The sequence below is a fragment of the Dama dama genome, chromosome 30, assembly GCF_033118175.1.
Source record: "Dama dama isolate Ldn47 chromosome 30, ASM3311817v1, whole genome shotgun sequence".
In the NCBI taxonomy this organism is placed as follows: Eukaryota; Metazoa; Chordata; class Mammalia; order Artiodactyla; family Cervidae; genus Dama; species Dama dama.
The window spans coordinates 50237043-50259792 of NC_083710.1; the positions used below are offsets into that span (position 1 = coordinate 50237043).

Below are 22750 nucleotides of genomic sequence, written 5' to 3' on the forward strand. Positions count from 1 at the left end.
TTAAATGTCAACATAGATAACAATTTATTTCTAGATTAATTTTAAAGTTAAAATATTCATAACCAGCATTATTAAATTAATTCAATGAATTAACTAAACCGTCCTATAAATAGCTATTGGGAGCAATAGAAATTAGGTCTTATCATTCACTGGACACTTGGTTATCCTAGGGAAATTGAGGAGTGAGCCCCAAAGAGAATTTTTTCTTTACATATTATAGAAATTTGTTATATTTGAAATTTTGTATAGAGTTTTGTTTTACCTCTGTAATTTTGGAGCAGGGATATATAAAAAGCCCTGTGGGAAATTTGCCTCTTTCAGAATTACCTTCAAGTAAATTTGTTTGAATATTTATTTTACTAAGAATTAGGATAGCTAAAAATGTTTATTATAAGGAAAAATATAGCTAGCTGCAGGAGAAAATTATAATGATGAACAAATTCAGCCCTAGAGAAATTTAGCTATTTGTTATCTAAGAACATACTAGTTTTGTGATAGGGCCAAAATTTGAATCCAGATCTGTCTGCTTTCTAATTCCATAATCTTCACCTTTATGTTATACTGCCTCCCTATGTTCTAAACTGAATAAGAGCTAATTTTTCACTAATATAATTAAGAGAAGCAAAAAAACAAAAAATAGTGTAGAATAGCAGTTAAAAGGAGAGCTTTTCATGAGTTGATAATCGTTGAAACTGGGTGACAGAAACATGGGGGCCTATTAAATTTTCTCTCTTGAAATATTTCATAATAAAGTTACTTTTCAAAAAACAGATTTAAAAGGGAGGAGGACAAGGACAAATCCAGCTCCGTCCTTAGTTTTGAATTAGAGCAAATCAATTAAAGTCTCTGAACTTCATCCAGTAAAACTTCCTATCATTATAAAATATCACCTTTCTGCAGTGTCCAGTATGATAGCCACCAGCTACATGTGGCTGTTGAGCATATGGTAAGTGTTACTGAGGAACTAAATTTTCAATTTTATTTTAATTAAATTAATGTTAATTTTCATTGCCAGTTTTGGCTAGCTAGTGGCTGTAGTATTGGACACGGTAGCCAGTTTTCTCATCTGTGAAATGAGGGAGGCACCCACAGCACCTAATTCACATAGTTATTCTGACACTAAGTGATACAACCTTTGTAACATATATAGCACTGTTCCTATGCTTAAAATGCTCAATAAATGTTTGATATTATTAGTATTGTCTTATTTTTAGCATATTTTTATGTTGAAAATTATCTGTCAAATGAGAAATAACATTTCTCAAAATATGCTGAATCTTGACAAAAATTTGTTTAGTTGCTAAGTCAGGTCCAACTGTTTTGCTACCCTATGGACCGTAGCCCGCCAGGCTCCTCTGTCCGTGAGATTTCCCAGGCAAGAATACTGGAGTGGATTGCCATTTCTTTCTCCATGACAAAAATTAGGACTCCCTTAATAACAGCAACCGGAAGTAATCATAAGAGCTACGCCAATTATGGAATTAAACAAACAAAAAAAATTTTATGTGCTAAACATCTGAGACCTTTAAAGCTGTCTGTGTTTCATAAATTTATTATATACTATTTTAGTAGACTCTGAACTAATATTTCACAGGATATGAAGTCTTGCTCTTCACTGAAGCAACTGTCTTCTAATGTGAAGAGTTATGGTGCTTTCAGCATTTTAATTATGGCTTTCAAGATGCTGTAGATGTACCCTGATGTCATGGAGGAAAAGATGCCATACAATACGCAGCCCAGTCAGCAAGTCAGACACAGCAGGTTAGGCCACATTCTGTCTACCGTCACGCTGACTCTGAGCCAGTGGCATTTCAAATAGAGTAGAATTATCCTGGGCTTCAAGTACACATCAGCCTGGGCTTTTTTCCTCATGGTAAATGCATCTGTGAAAATATAGATATTAATGTGAACATCAAAGGGTAATTGTGAAAATTAAATGAAGTAGCATATAAAAAGCAAAAGCTTCCGGCACACAGGAGAAACTCAGTAAATGTTACCTCCCTTCCTCTTGTCCTTCATTAATTCAGAATTTAAGCATTCAGTGACCCATCCAAAATGATGACTAAGTGCTTATGTTCCTTGAAAATTCCTGTTTGTTTTTGCTGGGTGTGGATTTTAATTGTAAAGAATATTTACATAGACTGATTAATTTGTAAATATTTCTCTAGCTTATACAATATAACCTTCTTTAAAGAACTAAATATTATTTTATCACTTTTCTACAAAATAAGGCAGTATCACTATATCACACCCACAACTTGCCAGTTTAGCTATTGATACAATTTATTCAGTGCCTAGAAAGGTTAGAGTAAATATGCACTAAAATGAGATTGTGATAAACATGTTAATAGCTAACACTTGAGATATCACTATTCACTGTCATTAAAGAAATACTCTGTTCTAAAAGCAGTACTTTTAACAATCCTCCACCAATCCACAAGAGTGTCTGAGTTTTATAGGTTTGATCTATAGGTCAGGACTGAATGAAGCATGCAAAGAGAATTAGCATAAATTTTCTTTTTCTGTTGTCAGTTCTCCATTTTTTGTTAACTAGTCATTTAGGAGGAGTAGACTACTTAGGCTTATAAGACTAAGCCAGAGTATATTGATCCAGGAAGTTAAGGAACAGTATATCAGGAATATGTTTTCATACAGCAGGTGAAACAGAGCCATAAACACGAATTTCTGAGTAATAATTAACAGTGAATTGAACAATTATGGGTGTAATATACCATTCACCGTAGATGTGCTTATAAGGAGATTTGTTTTGTAGTTGCTTTATGAGTCACGCATAGAAGCTTTGTATTTTTAAGGGTAAGTTTCCACTGTTATGAAATGTCCTATGGAGATTAAACTTCCACTGAGTAATTACTGTGTGTGGAAGAACACAGAATATAGTAATCATCATATTCACTTTTAGAGACCCACATGTTGAAAGTAGTCCCCCTTTTGATTTAAGAAAGACAAGGCTAAGACTGAAAAGATACACCCAAGGGGCTTCCCTGATGACTCAATGGTAAAGAATCGACCTGCCAAGGCAGGAGACCCAGGTTCAATCCCTGGGTCAAGAAGATCCCCTGGAGAAGGAAATGGCAACCCACTCTAGCATTCTTGGCTGGAAAATCCCATGGACAGAGGAACCTGGCAGACTGCATTCGAAAAAGAGGCAGACACGACTGAACATCCAACACAGCATGTAGTCTATGGAGCCAACGTGTCGCAGAGTTGCTTTGTAAGCCAGTTTATCCACTTGCCTTTTACTCCATATTATATGGTTGTTTTTGTTACTTAAATATGACATATTTACTCTATTCTGAAAAAATTGGGCACTACATATGAAGCATTTCTAATGAATTATTCGGTCCAAATCCTTTGATTACATCAACGTTCCATTCCTGTTACACTGTCCTTTACTTAATGGGCCTGTTGGTATTTGAGAGCCTGTGTCTCTGTGTCTTTGTATGCACACCCATGTGTGTACTGCATGGAGTACATGTTTACATTCTGTGTGGGGGGGTACGTGTATATGAATATGTAAATGTATGAGTATGTATACGAACACATAATCTGTTCTTTGAAAATTCCTCTTCCTATTTATTGGACATTTATTTTCATTTTGAAAAATATTTTGTCTTCTTAGCTAAAGATAGAATTTTAAACTTATAGAACCTCCAACTAATAAAAATAAAAATTAAAAAAATGGAAAAAAAATAATAAAATAAAGTTACAGAAACACCCGATCCTTTACCATTTTGCGGGGAACTCAAGCAGAACACGGCACGCGATTTCCTTTATATCATCTAGTTTTTTTCAACTCCTCGGCTCAGTAGGATCTCTGGCGCCTAAATACAAAAGTCAGTTTGTTTTCCTGCTGAGCTGCTTACCTTTATTGACATTTAATTACCATTTTCCTCTGATGACTCTTCCTTATCTAAATTAGTAACACAGTATAGCATGTATGTAGAGGTTTGTGTTCAGTGTTTTATATAATCATTCATTAGATAATTCACATGTCCCTTTGACATACGTGAGCTTCATTTCCACTTTAATAGATGTGACTACTGAGGTTCAGTGGGGTGGTATTTGTGGTGCATTATACTACACAGTTGAGTCAGTGGCACAGTTGGAAATGGAAGTCAGAATTGCATCTAGTCTTTCCTCTCAGAGGACAGAATTCTATTACTAGGAAGGAAGAGAATTTGAATCTCTCTATTCTCAAGTCCTTGGAATTACCAGTTCTCCCAGAACACCTACTGCTATTCCTTGAGTTTAAAAAACTTCTCCCTAATATTTGAAAAATTGGTGGCATTCCATTTTCTTAAAGTATAACTTAAAACATCCTACCTGTTCAGCAAACAATTGTCGTTAATTTTACCATCTCAGATTCTGTTTTGACATTCAAGGAATTGTGTTTCTTCAATTCACTGTTGCTTTTCTTAATCCTGGTTGCAGTACTGTCTGAGTAGACTCACCCCAGTGGCTTTCAAAGAATTTTTAATGGTTCTAACTAATTTTTATATGTTGAATAATAAAACTCCAGACAGTATAAGATAAGCCTCAGATATTTATCTTTTCAAATAATCATATGTCCTTACAATTAGACTTGTCACCCTTTCCTATCAGAAGATAGGTCATTTCAAAGAGAAATCCACAATGCAGACTTAGAAATTAAAGACTGAACTAAGAATACGGAGGCAAAAGTTGTTTTCCTGCATTTACCATAGACCAAATATCTAATTAATTTATCTCAGTTATATAGCTGGTAACTTAGTATGTGGTAAATTATAAAATATGCTTTCAGTTTTAAGGATAAATGTTATAATTTGACTTTCAGTGAGGAATAACCAGTCATCTTTAAGAAAACACTAATTGTATGCCCCCACTAGGCAGCAAAGTATTCTATGAAAATGTTTCAGTCACATTGTCAGACTGAAAAAATATAAAATAGGTAGGTCAATGACTAAATCAAACATTGTAGTCACTGATCTGATATCTTTATGAACTATAAATTTAATTTCTCTTTAATTCAAATGTTCAAATTTGTCTTTAGTCTTTTACAATTTCTTATTTGTTAAATTTGACTAGTATGACAGTTTTTTTAAACTTGGTGTATTTTTTTTTCCCCCTAGCAATTTAAATAAAGAAAAGTCAGCTTTGCAGCAAATGAAGGATCAAATGGCATTAGATTTGGAACAACTTCTAAATCATCGTGAGGTACCTTTTCCATTTTGTCAATACTTTTTAACACTTGAGGCTTTTTCAGAATCAAATTGGGTTGAGATTATTGGATCCCAGTTGCCCGTATTCATTATGAGTTAATTCTTATTCCTGGAATTCCTAATTCTTGACGGCCCCTTATTGCCTTATTCATATCTCTGTCATTGAATTTCCATGTTGTTTAATAATCATCTGTGTTCCACCTTTCTCCCTCTAGACAGTAAATTTCTTTAGTGTACCTCTTGTCTTGTTTATCATTCTGTAGCCAGTGCCTAGTGTACAATATTTGTGTTGAACTTTAAAATCCATAAGTTTTCTTTCATTTCTTCCTCATGAAAAATCTTTTAGACTTAATACAATCCCTATTTTATAAAAGAAGAAAATGAGTTTTAAGGGGTTTGCCTAGAGCCAGATGGTCACTGGGATAACCTCAGTTTTCTTTCTCATTTTTAAAGTCAGATTTATTGAGATATAATATACAATAAAATTCACCCTTTCTAGCATACATTTCTGTGATTTTTGGCTAATGCCCACAGTTCTGTAACCATCACCCCAAGCAATATATACGATAGTTTCATCATCACAGACAATTCCCTCTTGAACCCTTTTCCCCAACTCCAGTCTGAGCAACCACTGATCTGTTTTCTATCCCTTTTCCCACAAAAGGCATTATCCTTTCACAGAATGTCAAATAAATAAAATTATCAGGGAATTCTCTGACAGTCCAGTGGGTAGGACTCTGCACTTTCACTGAGAGGTACAGGTTCTGTTCCTGGTCAGGGAACTAAGATCCCACAAGCCAAGTAGTACAGCCAAAAAAGGAAATAATAACCATAGTAATATAATTATTGGTCTTTTCAGTCTGGGTTTTGCTCAGTTGCCATAAAAAAGATTCATTCATGTTATTATAAATATTAGTAATTTGTCCTTTTTATTGCTGAGTAGTATTCCATTGTATGTATATACCACAGTTTGTTAATCCATTCACAGTTGAGGGTCATTTGCGTCATTTCCATTTGGGAACACTTAAAAATAAAGCTGCTGTACACTGTTGTGTATATGGTTTTATGTAAATAAAATTTTCCTTTTCTCTTGGTAAATACCAGGAGCAGGACTACTGGGTCATGTGGAAAGTGTATGTTTAATGTCATAGGAAACTGCCAGACTATTTCCAAAGTGACTATGTCTTTTGTATTCCCACCAGCAACAAGTGAGAGTTCCAGTTGCTCTGCATTCTCACCAACAGTTGGTATCATTAAGCTTAGTTTTTTAATCCATGAATTTTTTCCACTGTACTATCACTGTCTTGTCTTAGCCATGTTTTTACCCTTTTGCAGTCCTAACAGAGAAAGAAACGCTCAAAGCAGATCATTGATTTATAAGTATCCTGAAGACATTGCTTCCTAGTCTGGAAAAGATATATCAGGTATTTAGGAAGAAATTATTGAGAGAGATGAAGCAAGGAATATTCCTAGAAACAATATAAAGATACATATCCTAGAAATAATGTCAAGGGAATTGGGAGACTGTCTTTATCTTAGAAATGGCCTTTGGAGTGAGTTCTCTTAAAGGTGTATTTTATGTGATGGGTGAACAGGATAAGAAAGTGTCCCTGGGCTAGATTTTAGAGATGGTTTTTAGGTAGATAAGTAGACCTGACAACAAGTTACAGAGTAGAGAAATTTCTGAAGATATTTATTCTCTTTTCCAACTTTCAGCATTCCAGGCCTTATCTACTATCACTTGTGTCCTAGGATTCTGATTTCAAATAGTTGTTGCCTCACTGTGGAAGCCAGATTTATTCAGTATGTGGATCTTAAGAAAAATTTTTAAAACTGAATATTTAAGAAATAGTAGTTACAGAGGTCCATACCAAAAAGCTTTTTTTCCCCCCCAAAAAGCTGCATAATAGATAATGTATTTAGAATGGCAGGTCTCATTTGAATTTAGAGAATTATGCTCAACTCTGAAAAATATATGAAAACCTTCATTTATATATTTTGTATGTCATACTTGGAGTCACATTATTCATGAGTCCAGATAAAAACTAAAAGTTTTAATAGTGGGTTGAGACTTGAGTAGGTTTAAAGGAAAATATGTCTTAACATGAAAATTAAATACTAGCAAGGTGAATTAAATTGACAGCTACCACATGGCATTAATGAAGTTTGCAAGGATACATATCTAATTAAATAATTATCAGTTAATTTGCGTGCATTTGAGGTTTCTTCATTTTGGTATAAAAATAATCCAACATTATGACTTTTCTTTATGCCAAACAGTCAAAGAAAAGTAACTTTTTTCCCCCCAAAACAAAGTAAAAATTCAAGTTTAATGGAACAAATCTAATATAAGCTTGTAATCTTTTCTAAGAAATGGTTGAAGGAATTCCCTGATGGTCTATTGTTTAGGACTCCTCACTTTCATTGCCAGGGGCCTGAGTTCGATCAGTAGTCTGGGAACTAAGATCCCACACGCCTCCTGGCCAAAAAAAAAAGAAGAAGAAAGAAACATTTTGCACCAACTTGCATCACATATACAGCATGCATGCTCAGTCTCGTGTGACTCTTTGCAACCCTATGGACTGTGTCTCCCCAGGCTCCTCTGTCCATGGGATTTTCCAGGCAAGAATACTGGAATGGATTGCCATTTCCTACTCCAGGGAGCCTTCCCGATCCAGAGTTCAAACCCACATCTCTTGCATCTCCCGAATTGGCAGGCAGATTCTCTACCACTGCATTACCTGAGAAGCCCTTATAATGTATGCAGACCCAAATGCAAATACAGAAGGCTTCTATGGAAAGAAAATAGCCTGTAACCCAGGAATATGCTTGAACATTCCTTTGAACATTTACCTGATGAAACAGAATCTGCAAGATTGATTTATTCATTTTATGACTCTGAGGGTGACGTGCCCAGAACAGCCAGTAGATAACAGTTGAATGAGAATAACTCTGATAAAGAAGTCAAATTTACTGAAAGTGAAAACCAGGACTGAAACTCAGGGGAGGGCACGCAGTCACCGCAGGCACAAGACAGTGGAGGTGCCCCTCTCAGGGGCGCGCCCAGCGCGGGGCTGGCTGCTGAGAGCACGCCTCACCCCTGGCAGGACCCTGTGAAGATGATCTAGCGTGAGTCATTGATTGAATCAGCCAGATTTTCTCAGTTTAAATAAGTGATTCATAAAGAGACCAAATGAACATTTAAAGCCTTTCATATTCTTTTTTGCATTGGACAGGTCTTGCCTTAATTTTATAAGTGATGTTACTTAGTTCTGGTAAGACTGTGTGTGTATGGTAATAATACGAAATGAGATCCCCACCTCATTTACATAGTTATCAAATATGTGTTACATGAGAAAAAGAAAATGAGTGGGATAGTCCTGGGTTGACAATGCTAGGATAGGTGAGGCATGGCCACAGGATTTTTCTTTTCTGTATTGGTCTTAGCTCAAAATGTTAGCCTAAAACCTCGTTCACATGAGTAGTTCAGTTGTGGTCTTAAGAATTTCCAGGAAGGATAAAATTGATAGTGGCCTCTTTTTCTATAAATTTTTAGAATTGATACATTCAAAAACTATTGTGTATATTTGGAAAGTGTATTGGATAACTTTTATTCTCATCTTTTCTTTAGAGAAAGTGTATTAACCTAATAAAAGAGTGTTAAGAAAGGATTGTTGTTTAGTCACTCAGTTGTGTCTAACTCTTTGTGACCCCGGGGTCCTTTGTTCATGGGATTTCCCAGGCAAAAATGCTGGAGTGGGTTGCCATTTCTTCCTCCAGGGTATCTTCCTGACTTGGGAATCAGACCTGTGTCTTCTGTGTTGCTGGCAAATTCTTTTCCAGTGAGCCTCCAGGGAAGCCCTACTGAGCCTGCACTCTAGAGCCCGTGAACCTCAACTCCTGAGCCCCTGTGCTGCAGCTACAAACGCCTCTACACCCTGGAGCCGGCACTCTGCAGTAAGAGAAGCCTGAACTCCGCACTGAAGAGTAGCCCCCACTCCCCACAGCTGGAGAAAACCCACCCACAGCAGTGATGACCCAGAACAGCCAAAAATCAATCTTATTTAAAAAAAAAAAAAAAGACAGAATTTAATGTCATGATCCATGCCTTTATAGAAGATCAGAACAAAATCTGGTGCCATTTCTCTTTGTTTTCTGAAACTTTAGGGACCTACTAAGTGCTTCTGTTTATATTACATAATTTAGTGTCTGCTGCTGTCCCCTGAGATAAGTATCATTGTCCCTACTTTTACAGAAGAAACTGATGCTGAGTAACTCATGGTTAAGTAACTCAACCATGATTACATACTTACTGTTAAAACTTTTTTTTTTCCCTGAAACAGAAGCTTATGATCCTTCTTAGTCTCATTTAGACAAAAATCTCATGATGAATTATTGTTTGCGTGAGTTCCAGGAAAAATTTTTGCCTCTGTAGATGAAGCTATATCTTTTTTTTTTTTTTTTTTTTTAAGAAAATGAAAACTGTGTAATTTAACGTGTTTCCTTTTTGTCTTAGTTGACAGAAAACTCAGAGCTAAATATCTTATCCAGGTGTTGTAATCTTTTTCTTTTCTTTCACTTTTGATGCTTCAAAGTAGCTTTTTCTTTATCTTTCAAGTGGAATGAAATCTTTTTTACCCTTCAGTGCCTGCATTTATACTAAGACCTTTTATGTATAAAAAATATAACATATAAATCTTAAATAATTAGGTTTTTAAAAATATAAAGGAAAAGACTGATTCTCATGATCTCACTTTTAGTTAACAGTATCAGGGCTTCAAATTCAACATTCAATTTTGAGTATAAGAAATATGATTCCTTAGAGTGACTTCTCTTATTTCATCATATGTCCTTAGAATCTAAGCTTTCAAGAGCAGGAAAAATACCTTTAATCAGCTAAGTATCTAGTAAAATACTGAGCATAATTTTAACAAATGGATGCAAAAGCTCTTTTTAAAGTTCTTTTGTAACTGTGTTAGGGGCAGTGGTAAGAGCTCCTCTTAGGAAGCTTTTCAGTGTTTTATCGAGCAATAGTTGGTATCATGAACTTAAACTGGTGATGTTGGTGTTCAACAAAAATGAACCAATTTGAAAGCTATTTAGAACGCAGAATCCCGGGGCTTGATGATTGATTGGATTTAGGGACTGATGAGAGAAGGAATGAGAATTGATGCCCAGAGTTTTGGCTTGTGTCCTGGGTTTATGGTGATGCTACGAAGGCCATAGGACAAATAGGTTTGGGAAAGAACTCAAGAAAATATCTAAGTGGATATATTCAGTAGAGAGTTTAAACGGTAGGTTCTGGAGTCCAAGGACGAGAACTTATCTAGAGCTAGAGATTTGAGAGTCAAAGCATAAACACAGTGTGTACACGGAAGCAGATAGAATGAACTAGTGAAGGGGTATAGAATGAGAACAGAGAGGGTCCTAGGACAGAGTCTTGATGAGTACTAATAGTTTAGAGATAGGCAGAGCAAAAAAAAGCTCACACTAGAGTGAGGAGGGACCAGAGAAATGGCAGGCACATCAGGAAGAGTGGATCCCTAAAGCCAGAACCATTCAGTAGGGAGGAGGTTGGCAGCAGTGGCTTCAGCTGCCGAAGGGCCAGATCAAACAAAGATAAAAAAAGAAAGTGTCATTTGGATTTTTAAAGAATGCTAAAACAAAAAAAAAAGCAGTTTCAGTGGTGCTAAAAGGCAGATTGCAGTGAACTGGTAAATGCATAGAAGTTGAAAAATAATAATAGAAAAAATAGGTAACTCTCTGAATAAGGGTTGTGGCCATGAAGTTAAAAGATGCTTGCTCTTTGGAAGAAAAGCTATGACAGACCTAGACAGCATGTTCAAAAGCAGAGACATCATTTTGCCTCCAAAGGTCTGTATAGTCAAAGCTGTGGTTTTTCCAGTAATTATGTAAGATATGAGAGTTGGCTCATAAACAGGGCCAAGTGCTGAAGAATTGATGCTTTTGAATTGTGCTACTGGAAAAGACTCTTGTAAGTCCCTTCAACTACTGGAGCAATTTGGTCACATGATGCAGAGAGCCAACTCATTGGAAAAGACCCCAATGCTGGGAAAGATTGAAGTCAAAAGGACAAGGGGGTGGCAAAGGATGAGATGGTTAGATAGCATCACCGACTCAATGGACATGAATTTGAGCAAATTCCAGGAGATAGAGCAAGCTCAAGGAACCTGGCATGCTGCCGTCTATGGAGTTGCAAAGAGTTGGACACGATTTAATGAATGAACAACAACTGTTTAAGAGAATATAAGGTTATCAGGGAGGGAGCATGAGATCAAGGGCTTTTACCTTCCTGAGTTGGAGAGTATCCAGCCTAAGTGGTGATAGGAAGGAGCCAAACAGAGGGAGACACTGAAAGTTCAAAAGAGGATGATCAATTGAGCAAAAGTGCTGGGAAAGGAAGAGATCCAGGATGAGATGATGGGATTTAACTTTAGATAGGAGGGGGCACCTTTTCCATTTTGAAGAGGAGAAATAAAAATTATATTAAAAGTAACTTAGTAGGTTTAGTGGCAAGAATTTAGGAAGTTCCCATCTAATGGCTGTTTTCTAATGGCAAGACGGGTGATAGGATCAGAATTTGGTTTTTTATTTTATTTGTTTTTGACGGTGCTGGGTCTCCTTTGCCGAATGCAGACTTTCTCTAGCTGCAGTGAGCAGGGGCTTCATTGTGGTATGCAGGCTTCCCATTGTGGTGACTTCTCTTGTTGCAGAGCACAGGCTCTGGGTAAACAGGCTTCAGTAGTTGCAGCTCGGAGCCTCACTAGTTGTGACACACGAGCTTTAGTTGTTCCACGGCTCGTGGAATCTTCCCAGGCCAGGGGTCAGACCTTGTGTCCCCTGCCTTAGCAGGCAGATTCCTATCCACTGTACCACCAGGGAAGTTCCTGTTGATTTTTTTAGCCATACCGAGCAGCGGTATGTGGGATCTTAGTTCCCCAAACAGGGATCGAACCCTTTCCCTCTGTAGTACAAGCACAGAGTCTTAATCACCAGACCACCATGGAAGTCCCAGGATCAGAATTTTGAGAAAAATACAAGTTTGAAATAGCTGTATAATAAATAAGTGATATAAAATAAAATAAATGAGTGATGTGCATTACAGACATAACAAGTAATTGCCAAGGTGAGATGTCATATGTTCATTATAGTACCATTCTGTGTAATTTTTCTCTAGCAGCTTACCCTCAGCATGCTAGGTGCAAACATGGAGAAGGTAGATAGTTGGTCCGATCCAGAATTACAAAATGTATATGTTCAGCTGTCATTAAATTGTAAGGCTGGAATTACCTTTATATTCTTTACGTCACATATTTTGAAATACTGTGGAAAAACACAGCAATCGAACAGACAGGATAGCTCTGCTACTTAGTAACTACGGATTCTTAAGACAATAATTTAACCCCTCTAAACTCAGGATTGTATGAGAATTAAACAATGTAGTACTTTTCTGACATATGACAATAAGTCAGTAAATGTAGGTCCCTTCCCTCTTTTCCTTCCTTTTCAAGAATGAATTCAAATGTTATCTATTCTTTGAAGCCCTTCATAACTCAGTAAAGAAAAACTTAAGCTTTTTTAAATCTCTTTCCCACAACTCTAAAAATATTTGTATTAATATTCCTACCACTATAATTATGCGTGTGTCTTGCCAGTGAAGTATACCTAGTTTTTCTTTGGGTATTAGCCTTTAGCACAGTATTTAGCACATAGTAAGTATTCATTTGGGCTTCCCAGATTCAGTGGCTCAGTGATAAGGAATCTTCCTGCCAGTGCAGAAGATACAGCTTCAATCCCTGAGTGGAGAAGATCGCCTGGAGGAGGAAATGGCAACCCACCCCAATATTCTTGCCTGGAGAATTCTGTGGACAGGGGAGCCTGGTGGGCTGTAGTGCATGGGGTCGCAAAGAGTCAGGCACGACTGCGCAACTGAGTATACACACACACACACACACACACACACACACACACACACACACACGTGCAAGTATTCAATTGAATGTTTGTTAAACTGTGATCTTTTTCAGTCTTCAATAATAACTTCACTGTGTGAGTGTGAGTGAAAGTCACTCAGTCATGTCTGACTCTTTGCGACCCCATGGACTACACAGCCCATGGAATTCTCCAGGCCAGAATACTGGAGTGGGTAGCCTTTCCCTTCTCCAGGAGTAATTTCACTAGAGGCTGTCAAATAGAGGGCTTTAGAAACCAACCTTTAATATATTCACGTTCTCCCCCCTCAAACATATATATTTGTGGAATATAATACATCTATTTCTAAAATCCTGAACTTCGGACTTCCCTGGTGGCCCAGCGGTTAGGAATATGGCTGTCAGGACAGAGGATGTGGGTTCGACGTGTGGTGTGTTAAGATTCCATATACCATGGGGCAGCTTGCGCCACAGCTGCTGAACCCAAATGCCCTAGAGCTTGTGTTCCACAACATGAGAAGCCCATGCACCACCACTAGAGAAGAGCCCCCGGGAGCCACAACTAGAGAAAGCCCACCAGCAGCAGTGAAGACCAAGCACAGCCAAAAATAAATAAAATTAAAAAAAAATAAAACCTGAGCTTCTTCTACCCTTTCACCCAGTGCTTCTGTCAATAATCTCTCTCAAGGTCCACAAGCATTTCAGTTAGTATTTAACCAGAACTTAACCAACCACTTCTTAGTAAGTGCCTAGAATGTGCAAGGCCGCACACTTGCCTGAATGTTGGCCTAACTCCCACGGTTCCAGATAACTTGCCTCTTACTGCGGTGTGTGTCACTTAAAAAAAAAAAACCCTGCAGTTAGCCAGGTTTCTGCAAAATGAAGTCACAGTATAATTATCATTCTTTTATGGTATGTTTATGTTCCAGGACTAACTCCTATGTTCTTTGTGATTTCTCGGAAAGTTTCAGGGACGTTTCGGCATCACAAGTGCCCCTGAGGCAATCCACTTCATAAAGGGCTCAAACAAATTACATATTTCTATATGTGTGTCATTCTTTTTGGTTCATACTTAACTATTTTGACATTTCCTTAAGAATACCTTTTTACATGTTTTTCTTAGACACCTATGCAGTTAAATTTTACAGTCAGAACAGTCATCATGACTTAAAACAAATACTGTGTGGGTAAGTTAATTTTTCTTTAAATGAAGATGTAATTATTACTCAGATTGATACATTTCTCATCATAGTGTGCTCTTCAAGTTCAAATTTGTTTTTTATTTCCTAGATGTAAAAGAGTTTTAAAGGTAATTATTATAGTGGAAAGCTAAAACATATATAGTATAAGTCATATTTTCCCTATAAAATTTGAGAATGCTTATTTTTCCCACATAAGGGTATGTGAATTTAGGTCTGAGGAAATTCAGAGAGTAAAGTATTGCAAAAAATACTCATTGCAAGTGTTGGATTTAAATATACTTGAAGTATGACAAAACTAAACCTACTATGTAAAAGTGATGATAATATAACTTCTTCCTACCAAAATATTTTAATTGTTTTCAGCTCAATTATATTATAACTAAAATATCCAAAGAGCTCTGTGATGGCCTTATACCCACTTGACAGAAGCAGCAACTGAATGTTTCCTCGCCTCAATTTTGAATTGCCTAAAGACACACATTTTTTGCTTCAGATTATACTCTGTAGACCTCTATGTTTATGTGGACTTGTACTAAACTTAACAGAACTAGGTCAGATTATTTTGATTTTCATAAGTACCTTGTCTTCTTTTTTAATCTTTTCATCATCAGGTTTAAAATTACAAATACCCCTGTTGTGTCCTGCAGGTAAAATTCTGTCTTGGGTGAAACATTCTATCTCATCATAGAAATACCTTATTTGTGTACATATGCCCTTTTAACATTTTTCACATCACACTTTCACATCTATTATGTATCACATAGGCCTTTCATTTTCTAGTTTTAGGTTTGTTTTGTTTTTTTCAAAGAATGAAATGTGTGTTTTTCCCACTACATTTTAGAAGTTTGGTATGTTTCCTTTTAAATAGTAAGTACACTTCTCTGACCTTTTTTTATCAGTAAGGAACAAGTAAATGACCTCTTGCTATCATTTCTAACCCTGTGTTTTTATGACTCTTAGGATAGCAGCCGTTTATAACAAACTAAACAATTCTCGGGTATAAGGACACGCACAAAACAAACTGCAAAGCTATTAAAATAAGTCTCTGGAAATACGTGTTGGCCAGGAGAGAATATGAACAGTGAAATGAGATGATTATGGTCTTCTTTGGCAGTATTTTAATTTAAACTTAGGACATCTATATCCTGTATCAAGTTGCTGACACTGAGGGAAGACTGGGAATATAACATGGAGAAGTTCAGGCACTAGAAAGTCACACTCCAGACCCCAAAGAGTCTCAAAGAGCCTGGAGTCTGAAATTAATGATGGAAATCAACAAGAATTTGCATCAAAACCTACCAGATTATACTGAAATAATAAAAGCCAGAAAGCAGACAACAGCTAGATGAATACTGGTACGGAAGGAAAAGCCAGGTACAAGACAACATGTATACCAGAGGCAAGGCCGTTAGAAGTCCAAGGTGAAATTCAGTAATCAGATGAGTGAAGGGGTCTGTACAAACCAATCAGAACAGAATTGAGGTGCCCACACTTAGGTTTTCAGTCAGCAGTGGCAGTCCTCAGGAGCCTACTGCAATGGGTAATAATGCTAACTTCCTCTACCTGCCTCACTGTTGAGGATGACCTTAAGATTATATCCAAGTTCAGGAAAGAATGTTGTCAGTGATTAGCTATGTCCCCTAGGCTATGAGAGCACAATTGTGTCTCATTTACCAAACCCTTGATCTCTCACTAAGCTATCCCTGATAGATAGGGTATGACTCCAAAAATATTTATCATCTGAAATGCATTAGAATAAGGAGTAGATAAGCCTTATTCTTCTCTGCTCTGGCCAGGACTTCATTCTGTTCTAGACTCAAAACTTTGAATACTTACTAGGAGATAATAAGAGGAAAATAATCAAGATGATAAAAGAATTCCATTCAGCCAAGAGAGATTAATGGATTTGGGGGTGTTTAGAGAAGAAAGCTGAAGCTCCAATACTTTGGCCACCTGATGTGAAGAGCCACCTCATTGGAAAAGACCTTGATGCTGGGAAAGTTTGAGGGCAGGAGAAAGGGATGACAGATGGGCAGATGGGCAGATGGACAGATGGTTGATGGGCATCATTGACTCAATGCACATGAGTTTGAGCAAATTCCGGGAGATAGTGAAGGACAGGGAAGCCTGGCGTGCTGCAGTCCATGGGCTCACAAAAAGTCGGTCACTACTGAGCAACTGAACAGCAACAGGGTAGAAAAGATTTAGAGAGATACAAGAAATTCGAAGTAGGCATGTGAAAGAGGCAGAAATAGACTTGCAATACATCTCTCCAAAGGCTGGAGTTAAAACCTAAGGGTAGACATTATATGGAGACATGTTTGGTTTGCTTTGTGTGGTTGTTATTGTTGCTTTGCTTTGTTTTGTATAGAGGTTAAATAACTTGAAGGTCCCTTCCAAACCTGAAATTGTGACTGTCAAAGGCCTTGATAGACAGCATCTGCATTATTGTGTAAATAATGAATTCATTTGAATTCTAATTTGAATTGCTTTGAATTCATTTGAATTCTGATTTCATTTCTTAATAGCTAATGAATTTGGCTGTATTTCTTAAAATCTTCTAAACCTCAGTTTGTCTTGAGAATTGAAGTAATATCTACCTCTTGGTATTTAACAGAGGATTAAATTTTTTTTTTTTTTTTTTCAATTTATTTGGCGTGTGCTGGGTCTTAGTTGCAGCACATGGATTCTTTGGTCTTTGTTTGGTATGCAGGATCTTTACTGGCAGCAGTGAACTTTAGTTGCAGCATGTGGGATCTAGTTCCCTGACCAGGGATCAAACCCAGGCCCTCTGAATTGGGAGCACAGAGTCTTAGCCACTGGACTACCAGGGAGATCCTGAAGATTAAATTTTTGCGTAAAATACATAGTGCAAAGCCTGGAACATAGTAAATACTACATGAATATTAATTTTCCAGACAAAAATCTGTTTTGTCTATTTAGAGTTTAGTGGCATTGGCATTCAAGGTATAGTTTACCTTCTTCAAAAATTATACATTGAGTGAATTGAGAGACTAGCGTTGACATATATACAGTAGCATGTGTGAAACAGATAACTGTGGGAAGCATCTGTGTAACACAGGGGGTTTAGCTCGGTGCTCTGTGAAGACCTAGAGGAGTGGGATGGGGGGGGCAGGGTGAGAGGTGGGGGAGGGGATATATATGTATACTTACATACACACTGATTCACGTTATACAGCAGAAGCTAACACAGCATTGTAGAACAATTATACTCCAATAATAATAAACTTTCAAAATCATACATTGAGATGTGCTAAAAATTTGCTTTGATAATGATTTAAAATTGTCGTTGGACACTTAGAGTATCAATAGATAACTCTCAAATAATTTTGCATTTTCTTTTAAACTATTTTGTTAGATGTGATAATGATGTTTTGGGGTTTTTGTTTTTTTTTTTAAATCCTTATCTGTTAAAAATCTCTACTGAAATATTTACAAGTGAAATGATCTGAGGTCTGAAATCTGCTTTCAGATATTTCAAAATAACTGGAAAGGAAGTAGATAAAACAATGTTGACAGAACGTTATGGCAGTTCCTAAGATGATTAAACATGAAGTTACCATATGGCCCAGCAATTCCACAACTAGGTTTATACTCCAGAAATGAAAACATGTCTACACAAAAACTTGTACATGAATGTTACATGTTAACAGCATTATTCACAGCAACCAAAGGTGTAAACAACCCAGATGTCCACCAGCTGATGAATGGATTAAACAAAATGTGGGATAGCTATACAATGAAATATTACTCAGTCATAAAAAGAAATGAATTACTAGTAGATATATAACATCATACACCTTGAAAACACCATGCTAAGTGAAAGAAGCTGGTCACAATGGACAGACACATGATTCTATTCATTTGAAATGCCTTGAACAAAGAAATCCACAGAAATAGAAGGTCAATTAATGGTTGCTTGTGGCTGGTAAATTGAGGACAGGATAGATAGTGGAGTGATTCCTAAAGGACTCAGGGTTTCCTTCTGAGGTGATGGAAAAAATTTTTTTTCATTTTATACTTTAAATGGATGACTATATTGGCAGGTGAATTATATCTCAATGAAGCTGTTTTTAAGAAAAAACAATTTATTGGCAAAATGTTGATAATGGCTAAAGTCAAGCAGTAGAAACTAGGAGTTAGAAGTTTCCATAATAAAATGTTGTTTAAATGCTCTTTCAGATGTAGTTTAAACCTCCAATAGAAGTATGTACTTGGTTTAGAATGGTTCAGTTCAGTTCAATCTTGCCCAGCATCAGGATCTCTTCAAATGAGTCAGTTCTTCACATCAGGTGGCCAAAGTACTGGAGTTTCGGCTTCAGCGTCAGACTTTCCAATGAACACCCAGGACTGATTTCCTTTAGGATGGACTGGTTGGATCTCCTTGCAGTCCAAGGGACTCTTCAAGAGTCTTCTCCAACACCACAGTTCAAAAACATCAATTCTTTAGTTCTCAGCTTTCTTTATAGTCCAGCTTTCACATCCATAACGTAACTAGTGGAAAAACCATAGCTTTGACTAGACGGACCTTTGTTGTTAAAGTAATGTCTCTGCTTTTTAATATGCTGTCTAGGTTGGTCATAACTTTTATTCCAAGGAGCAAGCGTCTTTTAATTTCATGGATGCAGTCACCATCTGCAGGGATTTTGGAGCCCAGAAAAATAAAGTCTGCCACTGTTTCCACTGTTTCCCCATCTATTTGCCATGAAGTGATGGGACCCAATGCCATGATCTTAGTCTTCTGAATATTGAGTTTTAAGCCAACTTTTTCACTCTCCTCTTTCACTTTCATCAAGAGGCTCTTTAGTTCCTCTTCACTTTCTGCCATAAGGGTGGTGTCATCTGCATATCTGAGGTTATTGTTATTTCTCCCGGCAGTCTCGATTCCAGCTTGTGCTTCCTCCAGCCCAGCATTTTGCATGATGTACTCCGCACATAAGTTAAATAAGCAGGGTGACAATATACAGCCTTGACATACTCCTTTCCAAATTTGGAACCAGTCTGTTGTTCCATGTCCAGCTCAAACTGTTGCTTCTTGACCTGCACACAGATTTTTCAAGAGGCAGGTCAGGTGGCCTGGTATTCCCATCTCTTTAAGAATTTTCCACAGTTTATTGTGATCCACACAGTCAAAGCTTTGGCATAGTCAATAAAAGAGAAATAGATGTTTTTCTGGAACTCTCTTGCTTTTTTGATGATCCAACGTATGTTGACAATTTGATCTCTGGTTCCTCTGCCTTTTCTAAAACCAGCTTGAACATCTGGAAGTTGACAGTTCACGTACTGTTGAAGCCTGGCTTGGAGGATTTTGAGCATTACTTTACTAGCCTGTGAGATGAGTGCAATTGTGCAGTAGTTTGAGCATTCTTTGGGATTGCCTTTCTGTGGGATTGGAATGAAAACTGACCAGTCCTGTGGCCACTGCTGAGTTTTCCAAATTTGCTGGCATACTGAGTGCAGCACTTTCACGGCATCATCTTTTAGGATTTGAAATAGCTCAACTGGAATTCCATCACCTCCACTAGCTTTGTTTGCAGTGATGCTTCCGAAGGCCCACTTGACTTCGCATTCCAAGATGTCTGGCTCTAGGTGAGTGATCATACCATCGTGATTATCTGGGTCATGAAGATCAGTTTTGTATAGTTCTTTGTGTATTCTTGCCACCTCTTCTTAATATCTTCTGCTTCTGTTAGGTCCATACCATTTCTGTCCTTTTTTTTGTGCCCATCTTTGCATTAAATGTTCCCTTGGTGTATCTAATTTTCTTGAAGAGATCTCTAATCTTTCCCATTCTGTTGTTTTCCTCAGTTTCTTTGCACTAATCACTCAGGAAGGCTTTCTTATCTCTTCTTGCTGTTCTTTGGAACTCTGCATTCAAATGGATATATCTTTCCTTTTCTCCTTTGCTTTTCACTTCTATTCTTTTCACAGCTATTTGTAAGGCCTCCTCAGACAGTCATTTTGCTTGTTTACATTTCTTTTTCTTGGGGATGGTCTTGATCACTGCCTCCTGTACAATGTCACAAACCTCCGTCTTCCATAGTTCTTCAGGCACTCTGTCTATCAGATCTAATCCCTTGCATCTTTTTCTCACTTCCACTGTATAATCATAAGGGATTTGATTTAGATTATACCTGAATGGTCTACGGGTTTTTCCTACTTTCTTCAATTTAAGTCTGAATTTGGCAATAAGGAGTTCATGATCTGAGCCACAGTCAGCTCCCGGTCTGTTTTTGCTGAGGTCTTGTTTTTGCTTCTCCATCTTTGGCTGCAAAGAATATAATCAGTCAGATTTCGGTATTGATCATCTGGTGACATCCATGTGTAGAGTCTTCTCTTGTGTTGTTGGAAGAGGGTGTTTGCTATGACCAATGCGTTCTCTTGGCAAAACTCTATCAGCCTTTGCCCTGCTTCATTCTGTACTCCAAATTTGCCTGTTACTCCAGGTGTTTCTTGACTTCCCACTTTTGCACTCCAGCCCCCTGTAATGAAAAGGACATCTCTTTTGGGTGTGAGTTCTAAAGGGTTTTGTAGGTCTTCATTGAACCATTCAACTTCAGCTTCTTCAGCATTACTGGTAGGGGCATAGACTTGGACTACCATGATATTGAATGGTTTGCCTTGGAAATGAACAGAGATCATTCTGTTATTTTTGAGATTGCATCCAAGTACTGCATTTCGGACTCTTTTGTTTTGGTTTAAAACAAGGTTGGTTTTTACCTCGGGTTAGCTCAGGTAAGAAAGACGCACAGAATGCTGACTTCACTGCCAGATGCATTGTTATTCCTCTAAAGAGCACTTCAGTGTAGCCTCCAGTGGAGCACAGAGTTTGCATTATACTTCTTAGAGCTATTTTCATCAAGAAATGCCATCTATGTGTCCCCTTGCCAACATCTTTGCAGAGTTTACAACTTTCAGCCATTTATTGGCATCAACTGTGCAATACTCTTAAGCAGCTGCTCTGCAGTGGAGCTCTTTTAATATGCCACCCTCTATGCAAATAGTTTATACTAAATGACCAAGATATGTGCGTTCGTGTTCAAGAGAGTAGTTTATCTCTCTTATAGAGTGTTTGTACAGTCATCATCTTCAACATCGTCATCATCTGGAAGCTTCATGACAATGTCCTTAACTCTTCCACTTTGAGGAGTAGAGTACTGCAGTATGGTTTTTATTGTTTTGTTTTATTTTTATTTTATCTTAAGTTATAGTCATATAATCGGATTCAGTTCTACATTTGTTCATTTTAATGAATGGTTCCTTCATTCCTGAAGTTACAATAATTTTCTTATGTATTTGATATACTAGAATTATGAAATATATCCTATTAGGTTTTTGTAGATCACTAGAAAACATATCAGAACTAATGAATATTATAATCAATCAGACTGTTATAGGAGAATCTCAAAGGTCTCAAACAAGTGGTATAAGGAAAAGAGAATTGAGGCATGGCACTTGTGCTGTACTTGAATTTTATAGTGAATGAGTAATGATTCTGTGATTTTTAAAAAGCAGAAATTAAAAGAAATATTTTGACAAATGACTTTCTAAATTAATGGAGCATTTGCCAGGAATTGATTAGGACTACCAAAAAGAAGTCTCCCTGAATAAGACATTCCACATTTTGTAATTTTGGATAAGAGAGCTTACTTTTCATCTGAGGACCCTAGAGTGAAACCTGCTTGACAGATTTTCTTGTCCACATATCCAGCTATCTCATTCAGATGAATGGCCCGTAGCAGCAAAAAGAAAAAACATTTAGTCTGTTTCTTCATTCATAAATTGGGACACACAACCAAAGACTGTCAGAAGCTGGAAGAAAATTAATAGCACAAGAGGAAAAAAATGACAATAAACAGAAGGACTGACTCTTCCCCAGAGAAAACAAAAAAATTCTGTGACAGAAAAGAACTTGCAAGGTTTTGTAATTATTTTCTTCAAAAAGATTTGAGAAATTAGTACTTATAGAAAATAAGCAGTGTATAGAAAATGTTTCTGGTGTTTTCAAAAATTGCTGAAGTCAAAATCATGAAGTTACTATAAGTAAGTTAAAATGCCTATAGAAGGATGTCAGGAAAAGTGAACAAACTCTCCTAAAACTTTGAAAAAGGTAAAAAGACAGAAATTTACAAGGAAAAGGTAAACAATATTGACAGTTCCGAGAGAAAGAAAATACTTACAAAGAAATCAAGATTAGCTTGGCATCATAGTTCCCAGAAATTTGACTTTAGAAAACAGAGAAGTAATACCACCAGAGTTCTGAGGACGAGTATAATATTTTACCACGGTACCCCCTCATGAAATTACTAGATTGTTTACCATCAAATGACAAAGAGAGAGAGAGACGAGAAATAAT

General features: G+C 37.0%; 1 protein-coding gene across 3 annotated transcripts in view; it reads left to right on the top strand.

Annotated features, from left to right (window-relative positions):
• PIBF1 (progesterone immunomodulatory binding factor 1) overlaps positions 1-22750 on the top strand; it is a 222750-nt gene that overhangs the window by 183652 nt on the left and 16348 nt on the right. For 2 of the 3 annotated variants that reach the window (XM_061133609.1, XM_061133610.1), the window contains one exon: positions 5130-5214. In XM_061133609.1, coding sequence (XP_060989592.1) covers positions 5130-5214 — 85 coding nt within the window. Of the gene's footprint in view, positions 1-5129; positions 5215-19646; positions 19984-22750 lie in introns of all 3 variants that reach the window. The other variant, XR_009691357.1, reaches the window with a different exon arrangement.